The following is a 13,713-nucleotide window of genomic DNA, read 5'->3' on the forward strand; positions in this document are numbered from 1 at the left end:
TATTTTATATCTTTGAAAGGCTGCCATTTTCCTTTTCTTTTAGAGGATGATGTCCTTATGAGCCAGAAATGAAAAATATGGGGAAAAGGAGACGAAAGCTAGCGATTACATTGTGCGCAAACACTTGTTTTTGTCTCCGGATGGATCCTATTGAATATTATGTTGGGCAATTAGTGTTGTTCTTTGATTTTGATGTTCCACTTTTTATTTGCAAATTTTTTTAATTTACAATAACTTGGCGTGAAACATTGGAATTAAAATAAAATCCACAAGCATTTTCGGAAATTTATCAAACATTAAAGCAGATTTATGCTACTGAAAAGCATCGGATTTCGCAATCAGCTATAGCTGATTTTATTGCGAAGGAAGATACTGAAAATGTGAGAAAATAAACTATATAGCAAGCGAAGATAATTTGAAAGTAGCATAAAGGATTATGTTGACGAAGTTAACCTAAAATGACAGAACAAAACCCAAAATCCGAGTAATTTGCCCATAAAATTACCCAGTATTAGATCAAAGACATCTGAAAGAGTTCAGATATTTGCTAAGCAGCGTCAGTTTCTGACTTAGCAATGGATAGCTTTTCTCTTTTCGTAAATACTGCGGAGGTATTTTTAAAATCATCTTGGTTGACGCTTAAGTTGATTTTGAAAACGGAGGGGAAAAAGCGAAAATATATTATCTTGACGATGCAGATGAAACGAATTTTTTTTTTTTTTTTTTTTTTTTTATCAGCAGTCAAAGCAAAACTCTTTAAATGGAAAAAAAACACACAGCAAACATAGAAGCAGAGGCTGATGATACCGGAATTGATAAAATGAAGTCACTAGTGATTGGAAGGTTCATGGAACCAAAATGCTTAAAGAACGTTCATTGACTTCAAGGTAAATAGCCAAATAACCTGGATGACGGAGAAAATCTTCTACAACTGGCTTCTTGATGTTGATTGAAATTTCTAATAAAAGATGTTAGATAAAATTTTCGCTTTGAAGTTGTTAAAAAAATTTAATTTTATGATATAAAAATCTTAGCGAATGTTTATAATGTGAATCAATAAGTGTAAAAAGTTAGTAATAATACATGCGCATTATAAATATCTAACAGGCGTACAATTGTTCAAATTACGATAGCATGTCAATAACAATATTTTTCAAGATACGTTCTATATCTTTACAAAACAGGTTTTATTTTAATATCAATAAATTCTTAAAATCTAAAAAATTTCTCTAACTACTCTGTAATTTTCTCTCTCTCATCTTCTTTTTTTGAAAACTAAAATGTTCTTTTATTTTTTTCCTTGCACCTAGAACACGTTACTCACTAAAATCTCAGAATTTTTTTGCTTCAGAATCTTTTAGCTTTTTTCAACTAAAACGAGATTTAGAGAACTTTGCATGTGTTTGTTTTTCTTATAGATCTGGGTTTGAAGACTAGGTTTCAATAGAAACTTATACATTGATTGTTATTTCTATTTGCTCTGTGAGTCATCATGGCGATAAGCCTCCTTTATTTTGAGGATGGACTAACAATATGATTATAAGGAAATTCGGCAGAGAATCACTGAGTTGAAGGGAATGTTCTCCAGCGAAAGAGAATAGACATTGCCATCCAGAGTGACAGACGTTCCTGGCTTTCCTCTTTAAATGAATGAGTTGATAAATAGTGTGGCATTGATTAGGTTGGACCAAAGTGGGTGTCCATCTAAGTCTTTTTGACAAGAAACAATTATCGATGTTATTGAAAAATTATATATATATATATATATATATATATATATATATATATATATATATATATATATATATATATATATATATATATATATATATATACAAAAGTATTAGAATCAAGTTAATAGGAAAAACAATAACCAAAAAAATTATAAAAAATATAAAAAAAGAATCCGGCCTGAAGACTTTTTCAAGGGTCACCCTCAGGCAGGGATTCAAAGAAAGGGATTTTTTCTGTGAGGAAAAACAGACATTGTCTAAAAATGATTCCTCGTGACCCGAAAATCCTCTGAAATTATGCTCAAGAGATATACCATTTTAACAGAAAGGAAATATAAAACGACAAATAAGAAGAAATTAACCACAACAAAGTAAAAATACAATAACAAAAATAACAATAAAAACAAACAATAGCACAAAATTAAAAATTAAAAACGAAAAGTCCAGTACATACCATTAACAGTCAAGAAAACTTTAAACTATTGATTGTGATTCCCTGTTTTTAAAAAACTAGCGGTAAATTATGTAAACAGATGTAGGCTCCCAGCGCCATCTATTGAGTAATCCAATATGCAAGGAAAGTTCTATTTTTATTTAAGCCAAAGGATTAATCCCAAACCATACCTTGTTTAATTAAAAAATTGTCATTACAGTAATTTCTAGGAAAATCATTTTTAATTAAATTTTTAAGGAGGATATTTGATGCTTCAATATAAGAATTTTTATTATTGCAAACCCTTTTGATCCTGTTAACTTGTGAGAAAATTAGATTTTTGAAAATTTTAGAGTTTAGATTGGAATGGTAGTTACATAGTTTTGTTATTTTAAAGTTGAAATCATCCCTTTTATCGTATATACCAACTATTGTTTTATCATTAGCAATTTCGATTTTTAAATCCAGAAAGGTAGCCTCAAGTTGATTTTTATTTGTATCTTTTAGAATTAAATCTTTTGGATAGCAATTAGTAATAATATTAGTATTGTCGAAGTTAATCAAAAGTAGGTCATCAATATATCTCTACCCGTTTATTAAATTATATTTAATTATTTTTTTCTCATAGTAATGCAGGAAAATATTAGCTAAAGCACTTGAGAAAGCTGTTCCCATTGGAATGCCCTTGACTTGTTTATAAAAATTAATACCATTAAACACGTAATTTTCAGTAATATTAAAATTACATAACTGAAGCCAGTTATTTTTAGGAATGATATTTTTATTTAAATATTCGTCATATATAAAAGTGCAGACCTTTATTAATTTTTCATGAGGTAGATTAGCGTATAAATTTTCGAAATCAAAAGTATTAAGTTTATTAATGTTGTTATCTTTAAGAAAATCCAATACTTCTTTGTTACTAGAAATAATAAAGTTGTCTTCATTTTTTATTTTGTCCAGGATAATTTTTAAGTATTTAAAGAAATGTTTACCCGTATAGTAATTATAACTGCCAGTGCTACAGGTTACGAATCTGAATTTTAATGGATTTTTATGAAATTTAACTGTTGGGAATAAATAAGGATAGTTAAGAGAGCAAGTCTTAGTTTTGGTTTTTTTTTTGCGAAAGCTAGCATTTTTTTATCTAATTCCTTTTTCCCGGTGTTCTTTAACATATAAGTTGCATTAGAGTTATATTCATTAATTAAAAGTTCTTTATAATAATATTTACAAATTAAACAGAAATTATTTGCTAATTTATCTATTACTGTAATAACAAATTTTTCTTTAAAATTTTTTATTTCGTTTTTTAATGTTTTACTAAAATAAATCCCACGTTCTTTAGATCTGTCAAAATCAGTATTCATTTTTAGTTTAATTTCCTTTAGAATTCTCACTTTCCATTCCCCGAAACCTTCCGCAGGCCAATGGTATTTTCTAGATAATTTGGCAATAAAAACATCCAAATCATTACCAATAGAAATCAAAATTTTGTTATGTTTTATTTTTTCTCTTAATCTAAATTTTGTTCCTCTTCCCATCAAATCTCTTAAAGAGTTGGATTCAATAATTTTTAAATTACCTGTAATAATATGACCTTTATCAATATCTATAAAATCTTTATATTTTTCTTTGTTACAGTAACAATCTGTTTTATTTATTTTATCTAAATTTTTGCTATAGTAATTATAATTACAAATTTTTTTCTTTAAAGTTGAAGTGTAACTAAACGCTATTGATACAGTTGTTTTATCTGCAACTGCAAGAGGAAAAAATGCAAGAGGAAAAGAGAGCAAGAGGAAAAAATATATTATTATTATGTATAATTTTGGGTAATTTTAGATATTCGAAGTAAATATCCAAGAATTTAATCACACAGTATTCTTTGAAAACATTATTTTTATTATTAAAAAGTAAATCGTTTTTTCCAATGTTAAGTTTACATTTAATAAGATCAAGAATAATACATTTAGTGTACGAATTTTTAAACTCTAATTCCCCGAATTTATTATTTAAAAACCATTTCATTTTATTATTTCTAAGACCAAAAATGTATTTCCTAATTTTGTGAATGTTTTCACTATTGTGTTCCAAATTACAGTAATTTTGAAATTCCTCAAATATAATTTGAAAATTGCCTCCTTTCCCTTTACCTCTTTTAAATCTTTTAGAAAAGTTATCTTTATTAAGAAAATTTTTAAATATGTTAAATTTGTTATAAATGCAATTATTGTTTAAATCTGCATAACCTTCCCCATTTAATTTACTATTGAGACCATAAGGAAATAAAGTTTTCAGGTTGCAAATATAAATGTTTTCCAGATCTAATCTTTTGTTTAATTCGTTAATATTGTCTTCTAGAATGTAGATATTAATATTGTTAAAGTTATGGTTTTGAAAATGCTCCAGTTCGAAGTCACTGTTCCTATTTTTTATGAAGTTTTTTATATCGGATCTGTGATTGTTAATTCTCAAATTAAGCTCGGTGCTAGTTTGGCCAATATATTTTAAATTACATTCTGAACAATTAAGGAGATAAATCAAATTTTTGTTTTTACAGAAGATTTGTAATTTTGAGTTTTCATTTTTGATCTGTTCCTTATCTGCTAATGGACATGTCTTACACTTTCCGTTTCCACAAATTTTATATTTTTTTGTATTTTTAAGATTTTTTAAACAAAACAATTGTGTCAGTAATTTTTTCTCCGTGAATGCTCCTGACACAACGCTATCCACAGTGCCCCTTGGTAGAGCGCGCGACGGGCCATGCGCTATGATAAATTCGTTATTAACTTTTTGCATAGTTTAATTTATTTATTAAAATGAAAATATATCTCCCAAACGCCAAAAACAAGGAATTCTCGAAAAAATGGTATTAATTTTTATAATTACGTGTTTAATGGTATTAATTTTTATAATTACTGAAAATTACGTGTTTAATGGTATTAATTTTTATAATTACTGAAAATTACGTGTTTAATGGTATTAATTTTTATAAACAAGTCAAGGGCATTCCAATGGGAACAGCTTTCTCAAGTGCTTTAGCTAATATTTTCCTGCATTACTATGAGAAAAAAATAATTAAATATAATTTAATAAACGGGTGGAGATATATTGATGACCTACTTTTGATTCACTTCGACAATACTAATATTATTACTAATTGCTATCCAAAAGATTTAATTCTAAAAGATACAAATAAAAATCAACTTGAGGCTACCTTTCTGGATTTAAAAATCGAAATTGCTAATGATAAAACAATAGTTGGTATATACGATAAAAGGGATGATTTCAACTTTAAAATAACAAAACTATGTAACTACCATTCCAATCTAAACTCTAAAATTTTCAAAAATCTAATTTTCTCACAAGTTAACAGGATCAAAAGGGTTTGCAATAATAAAAATTCTTATATTGAAGCATCAAACAACCTCTTTAAAAATTTAATTAAAAATGAATTTCCTAGAAATTACTGTAATGTCAATTTTTTAATTAAACAAGGTATGGTTTGGGATTAATCCTTTGGCTTAAATAAAAATAGAACTTTCCTTGCATATTGGATTACTCAATAGATGGCGCTGGGAGATTACATCTGTTTACATAATTTACCGCTAGTTTTTTAAGAAACAGGGAATCACAATCAATAGTTTAAAGTTTTCTTGACTGTTAATGGTATGTACTGGCCTTTTCGTTTTTAATTTTTAATTTTGTGCTATTGTTTGTTTTTATTGTTATTTTTGTTATTGTATTTTTACTTTGTTGTTGTTAATTTCTTCTTATTTGTTGTTTTATATTTCCTTTCTGTTAAAATGGTATATCTCTTGAGCATAATTTCAGGGGATTTTCGGGTCACGAGGAATCATTTTTAGACAATGTCTGTTTTTCCTCACAGAAAAAATCCCTTTCTTTGAATCCCTGCCTGAGGGTGACCCTTGAAAAAGTCTTCAGGCCGGATTCTTTTTTTATATTTTTTATATTTTTTTTGGTTTAATTTTTTTGATTTTTGTTTTTCCTATTAACTTGATTCTAATACTTTTGTATTAATTCATCTGTGTTTTAGAAGTAGCTGCAATTGCGCTCTCTAAATACTATGAAGTTCTTTTTTTTGGTTTTAGTTTAAATAGGTTATAAATTTTAGTTGCGATTTCGAAACTGTTTTTGTTTCGTTTTCAAACTTTTTCTTACTTAAGATTGGTTACTATATATATATATATATATATATATATATATATATATATATATATATATATATATATATATATATATATATATATATATATATATATATATATATATATATATATATATAAAGTTTTACTTGTTTCATATGTTCTTATACTAAAAATACTTGTGTTGGTGTGGTATATTCAATTCAGTGGTGTACGCAACCATTTCTTTAATTTTGTCTAAAAGTATCATCGGATGCTTTCACGATTATTAATAAAGAGTTGCTGTTAACATTAAGAGCAACAATCGCACTCTATGGAATACGATAAAAATTTGAAAATGTCTGCTGAACTTGCTGCTGAATAGGTTCCATTTTAGAAGATGGAAGGGGGACATTTTTAATGTAACAGTTTTGTAAATTGAAAGATAACAACAACAACAAAACTGATGTCAACAAAATTTTGTTTCAGAGACATTGCATAACCCATTTCCAGAGATCTGTTCATTCCGTCGGCTTTCAAAATGAAATGCTCAGCGATAATATGTTGAAGGACCTGGAAAAAACCACTAAGTGAGTGTGCAGCAATGTTTGGAGTGAGCTGCAATTTTTATGCGCTTTTGTTTTAAATAATTCAATGGTGACGAGATGGCGTAGTAGCTGAGCTTTAGAATTGGAACACAGTTACATGAAAATTCATAGCAAACTCCCCATAAACGCCGATGTTTTGTATATTGTCGTATAATTGTGGAGTAACACTGCGCTTCTTAATTTTCGAAAGTGCCCAATTATTCTGTTATATTATTTTTATAACCTAAAGTAAATAAATCAAGCATTTTTCTATTTACAGAAATATCTGAAATCTTCAGAACATTCAATTCCTTGAGTTTTAAGAAAATATACATATAAATATGAATGAGCTGATTTTTAAACATAAAAATAAGCCATTTCGGCTGTTTAGCAGGTTACATTTAAATTGAGATGGAGGGTACATCGAGCATTATTTTTGGGTTGTAGGCAAAAATAATTTCAAAATAATGATGATCGCGATCTGATAAGAGTAGCTATTTTAAACGAAATTTTTCCATCCATGATTTTATTGCCTACTCTTTACTTTCTATAAATAAGTATATAAAAATATTTCCGAATGTTTCAAAAATGAAATTTTGACTAGCTTTCACGTTTCATGCCTCTTTGGTTCCAAAAAGAAATTCGAGGGAACTATATAACCCTTTGAACATAACTCGATACGGCAAAGATGGAAGGTAGGAAATTGGGTGTGCGATTACTATCTAATATTTGACGAAATCCACCTAAGGAAGTTACGCTTGCTTGTTCATTCCACCAAATTTGAATATGGCATCAAGAAATGCAACCATGATTGGACATCAGATGATTTGGATATAGAATTTTATCACAAGACATGTAAATCTGTATAAAAAAAAAGAAAACAAAAACTCTCAGTGGACTGACTGTTCATCGGCCTGCCTATTCAGTTTGAAAGTGAGATAACTCTAAAACTCAACATTAACATTCAAATAATAAATATGTATGAAATTTGGATAAAACTGTACATGGAAGGACACTGAACTAATAGTACCGAATCTGAAATTTACCACTTTGCAATAGTCCCATTGAAAAAAAAGCGAATTTTTCATGCATACTTTCAAATTTACATGTTTTACAGAATTTTTTTTAACCATAATTGGCGACATTTCTTTTGCTGAGAAATGCTTTAATTAAAACTATATATGAGAATTTCAGGATGTTACAAAATATTTCTTTTGTAATCCCTTTAAACATTAATTTATGCCTTAAAAATTCATATTTTTTTTATAAAATTCACAAATGAGTGTAAATAAACTGATGATTTTATTTAAGAAGTATTATAATATATTTTTAATTAGTTAAATAAATAATCATAATATATTCCCTTTATATAACAATTTATTTCTTTATTAATTCCCAAATTTTACTTTCACCCTTGATTTTTATCAGGTGTTACCTAAAAATTCTGAAAGAATTTTCCGCCATGTACTCCTTCAGAACACAGTTGGATCAGGAGAGAGCTCGAATGTATGAAAGGGACTTGGTATGTATTCGTACACTTTCGTTGTATGTGTAAATTCAACTTTTTCATGCACTTTTCTGTATGGCTCACTCAAATGAATGACATACTGTGGTTGCAGCCGCATCACCTCACGTTATAACTTTAGGTTTCTCAAACAGATACCGTATAAGGGGATACTGGTAATAGAGGGTTTTGAAGAAGCAACGAAACAAGTCACCTGGTTCAGAGCACAGTTGATGGAACCATCATTTGCTGTGAAATGTGCGTGGAATTGAGTTGAGAAGATCAAATCGCAATTAAGTCATATTTATTCAGCTGTCCGTCCGAGATTCCCACGTGCACTGATGCCTCTACAACCACAGTATCGCTTACAGTTGGGAATTTGTTATAGTTTTCAGATATTCGGAACATTTATGATACAGACTGATTATGCTTCTTACTCAAACTACTTGTCCTTTTCAGTTTTCCATTGATATATTGACATAATAATTATTAGAAATTAACGTAAATGATAAATATCGATCCATTCTAGCTAATTTTTTTCTATCCTTCAGGAGGAAGTGCTTCATGTATCAGCCGCGGCAAGGACTACACTCAACAAAAACACCCTGGAGGGAACCATCGACAAGCTCAGTCATTTGCGATCCAAAATGGAATCACTGGAAGATGATGTAAGACTTCTTCAAGCATTAACATGAAAAAAGTTATTGGTTTGCTCTGGATGGTTTTATAGATTATAAGGATGCGTTCATATTGACTAGTTCAAAATCTAAATAGAACGATTTATTTTAATGAAAAGTGGACGTATATTCCTCTGTTTAGGTCGCGATGGTAATCAACGGGGAATGAAGTGAATCCCATAGGCGATTTTTAATAACGCCCCACGTACACCGGCAGATGGATTTCGTCCAAAATTGGATATATAGATTTACAGTCTTGGTTCCAAGGTTAATGCAGTTTTGTTGGTCTAACTTGTTGCGTGTTGGTATTATAGTGTGTATTCACAGACACACAGACCGAAAAGGGTTTCGTCAGAATTCAGAGAGATCTTGCATGTGGATATTTATCAACATTACTAAAGTTTCCTCTTTCAAAGCAACACGGTTTTGTCTCTCAAATATCTGTCACCATTTAATGCTTGAAAATACTATCCCTTGAATCATGAACACCAAGAGATTTCATTAAAAATACGCATAACGAAAAGCTGCCAAAGGCGACTAGTATTCCTTATTCGATAGAGTAATATCGGAATAACGCTAAGAAACCGAAAACTAATACTTGAAAATTTTCATTTTTATAAAATTTTCTAATAAATATACTTTTATTCAGCGAGAGCAGGTCTTTTAGATTTACAAACTTTTTCTTCATGTAGCCGCAGTCCATCGTGCCAGACGTGGTCGTGTGGCTGGAGAGCGGCTCGAAGCGGGTGGGTTGTGCCAAGGTGCAGGCTAGAGATCTCCTGTATGCAGTCAGGGAGTATGAACGAGGGTCGCAGAGTGGAAAAACCCTCACTCTCTTTCTGAAGGTGAGTGGCACCTCCTCAGAACTTCTGAAAATGCAATAGCCCGTTTCAGATAGATGTCAAAAATCCATACTGAAATCCAAAGAAAATACTCATCGTAAAACAGATTAATATAGAGATCAATCAATTTGTTTCCTTAAGAAAGTACAAAATAGGTCATTGCTTAAATTTGGAATTATATTTTGCATTATATGAAGAGAATTTTCTACATAATTCTGAATATTTTGTGAAATATACATTTTTTATTTAGATGCATTTTTTAATTGTTTAAATTTTAAATGAACCTTATTGTTCTGGAGTTTTTGTTAACTTAGCGGTCTTTTGGTTTATGTCTGCCTTGCTACTGAGAGTGTACTGCATTAAAATAGACAATCATTATAGCTTTAACCCATGTATGAGTATTTGCATTAAACGCATAAAAGCGATTCATCGCCAAAAAAGGATTTCTAAAAATATCATGTTAGTTTATTGACAGTCTATTTGCCAATGATATACCATAAAGCCTAAAGTTTACGAATGACATGCAGTTAATACACAAGTATCAAATTATATTCTTTTTAAAACTTTTGGCACATTCTTTTTTACTCCAATTTATAGTTACAACCGAAATATTCGAAAGCGCAATAGATAAGGTCTTAATTTCAATATTAATTTAGAAAAGTAGATGATTTTTTCACTAATATAAACGAAAAATCAAACGATAAATTCGTACTTTCCATAAAAAAAACCCGTTATTCTTCGTTATTCTATTCTTTTTGACCACCATGAAATGAACTTGAAATTAAGTGTCTAAATGAAATAATTCTTTTTGAATACGTATATTTTCTTCTACGTATCGCAATGCACTCCTGATGTAAAAAGTTAACACTCATTTAATATCTCACAACTTAATGTGTAATGTAAAATGTAATGTTCTTTTACTATTCTTTTTCTGTACCAATATGTGTTATCTCTAGAGGGTTCTTTATTGTTTGCAAGGGTCCAATGCTATCAAGTGTAATGTGTTCCTTCGTGCTAGGTGGGGTTGCTCTTTGGCAGGCCCCAAGTTTCCCGCATGGCATCTGGCTAGGTCGGGATATCGTACAGTAATGCAACATGTTGCTGAAAGGGGCGAATCATCATTTCGTTCATCTGCTCAAAATAAAAAAGAAATATATAGAAAATTTATTTAAATTGCTATATGAAAATATTGCTTCATTGAGGGTTTTTTTTTTTTTTAAATTCTCTCCTGAAGCCGTTGGGAAGAAGAGAAGAGGAGATGCTTTTAGCCAAGGTGGAATGCTACCTGTGGTTCGGTCCGGCGAAACAGATGGACTACTGCTTCCGAGATCTGCCGCAGGGATTCAACATGGAATACGCTTTTGAGGCGCCAAACGATACAGGGGGCGTTCCCAAGGCGCTGCACTACTTAGGTACGGAGCCGTCTTCTTATATTACTTTGGGAATTTTCAGCTTCATACCGGCATTGATTCCGATAGTCAGAATTTTTAAATGGTTTAGGCTTGCGATTTGAAAATCTTTAAACAAAATGTAACATCTCTTTCGCGTTATTTCTGTCTTGTGATCTTATACCGAATATGAAAATGAATTTTCTAAACTATCATTTCAATTTTAGACTACAATTTCACTAATCTTACATCCTGTAAGGTAGTCTGGATGCACATATACGTATCCTTTTAATGCGTTAAAAAATTATTTCATAATATTTTGATGAGGTTCGTTTTAAATCAACATATTTTTCTAAATAAAGTTCTTCTAATTTTATGATCCTTATGGTTTCATAATATTATTTAATCGTATTAATCAAGATCTGGTTTTGGACATTTGGTATCATGATTTCGATCATCACTTGCAAAGTATTAGAAAAAATAAAAAATACAAAAAGAAGTCAAAATCAAATAGAAACATATAGACCATATCAAACACCATCCGGATGAGGTAGAAATGACAGGTGACGATTTAAAACTCTTCACAATCGGATAATACACGCTTGGTCCAATTTAAGAGAAATTGCTTAATTTTTCCCATTCACAGTTATACTTCCCATTAGTAGCTTTCATTTCACTGCATAAACATGGGAACACTTTCAAAAATGCCCGGAATTTTGGAGTATAATTGCAATGGTAATGGAGATACTTGCGACCAGATATTTACATTAACACAAGACACTTACTTTCATTAACGAAGCATCATTTTCCACTCGCTGGATCTCCGATTATGCACTTGGTCCTTACTTTAACTTTCGAGTCGAAGTTGACCTGCTTTATTGTGACCATTTTCCCATTTTCCTGGATCCTATCGCTGCCACTTCTGTTGGTGTTTCATGCTCATTACGCTACATGATTCTCAGAACTGATTGGCCAAGTTTCACAGTAAAGCTTTTGCTTGCACGTAATGTGGTAGGGGGTCAATCTTAATGAAATTGTCGAATTAGTAATCAAACCATTATGTCAACAACAGATGTTCAGTATTAAAAAACTGGGATTTAAATTCCTTGAGAATAAGAAATCTGAGTGGAAACAACACTGCACAGATGCATATGAAGACCAGAAGAAAGATATTCAGTAATCTTTCCTTTCTGAAAAATAATGCCTCTCATTATTGTGTTTACTTCTATCTGCTCAGTGGGCAATTGTACAAAACTCACCTTTCTCCAAACTGATTTTCAAACAGCAAAACATCTTTAACACTATTTTAAAACTACATAAAATATTAATCACTATCCAACAGATTTCGCTGGGTCCTGATGGAATCACATATTCTTTGTCGTAGTATCTTTTGAAAAATGTCTTTCTAAATATACTTTAAATGTTTAACCGCATATCAAAAGAAAATATCTTTATAGATATTTGAAAATGCGCTTTTGTGATTACAATACCAAAGTCAAGAAAAGATCCACAGGAACTTCTCAATTTGACCAGTTACCCTAGCCAGCTGGATGTGCAAATTTTTTGAAAGAATAATGAATGCATAATTGGTATACAATTTTGAGAAAATGAATATAACTCTTCTTTTCAGAGTGGACTTCGGAGGACACGATTGACAATCGGTATCTTAATTTTTTTAGAAAGCGAAATTCGTTTTGCTTTACTGAAACGAAATCAGTTGATACTAGTATTCTTTGGGAAAGATTATGATTATACCTGGAGGTATGACACCATGAAGAATATTTTTTGTTATAAATATTAGAGGAAATTTACCAGTCTTCGTATAAAACTTTTTTTGAGATCAGTCTTACAAGCACCGAATTTTTGTGGAAGAAGTTGATCTTCAGAGCAATGCTTTAAGCGTAACACTCTTTGCTTTAGCCGTTAATTCCTTTTTATCAGATATTCCACCGTCTATCAATAAAAATTTTTACATAGATAATTTGAAAATTTCATGCTATGCCCTCAGTGTGGAATCTATCTATGTATCTTCTTCTTATGTACAGCCGACGCCGACCACCCCGCCATCACTGAAAGAAGCAGTATCGACAGCTTTCTATCCATCTGTATGTGTGTAATGATAACGTACGCTGCAGAGAAATCGCTTTTATTATTTATTGCGAGTGGCAACAGTTAAATGTTAAAAAAGCTCCATAAAAATGCTTCAGAATTACAGCTGACTTCAGTTTTATCGAAATACAGTTGCATTTAATTCGATACTTCTCTTAACAAATTAATGGAGCTGCAAAAAAAATATTATAATTTATGGGCAAAAAACTAGAAAAATAAAAAGTAAGTGTTCTTGATTTCAAAACTTTAGAAAAGTGAATGGGAAGTAGTCCAAAATGCGTACTTTGAT

At 30.3% G+C, this 13,713-nt stretch overlaps 1 protein-coding gene across 1 annotated transcript in view; it reads left to right on the forward strand.

Moving 5' to 3' along the window:
• The window catches only part of LOC129988996 (otoferlin-like), a 79,927-nt gene that overhangs the window by 14,250 nt on the left and 51,964 nt on the right, over window positions 1-13,713 (forward strand). The window contains exons 10-13 of the mRNA XM_056097296.1: window positions 8,333-8,410; window positions 8,960-9,076; window positions 9,778-9,930; window positions 11,162-11,339. Of these exons, the coding sequence (XP_055953271.1) occupies window positions 8,333-8,410; window positions 8,960-9,076; window positions 9,778-9,930; window positions 11,162-11,339 (526 nt within the window). The remainder of the gene's footprint in view (window positions 1-8,332; window positions 8,411-8,959; window positions 9,077-9,777; window positions 9,931-11,161; window positions 11,340-13,713) is intronic.

Source organism: Argiope bruennichi, chromosome 10 (genome assembly GCF_947563725.1).
Source record: "Argiope bruennichi chromosome 10, qqArgBrue1.1, whole genome shotgun sequence".
In the NCBI taxonomy this organism is placed as follows: Eukaryota; Metazoa; Arthropoda; class Arachnida; order Araneae; family Araneidae; genus Argiope; species Argiope bruennichi.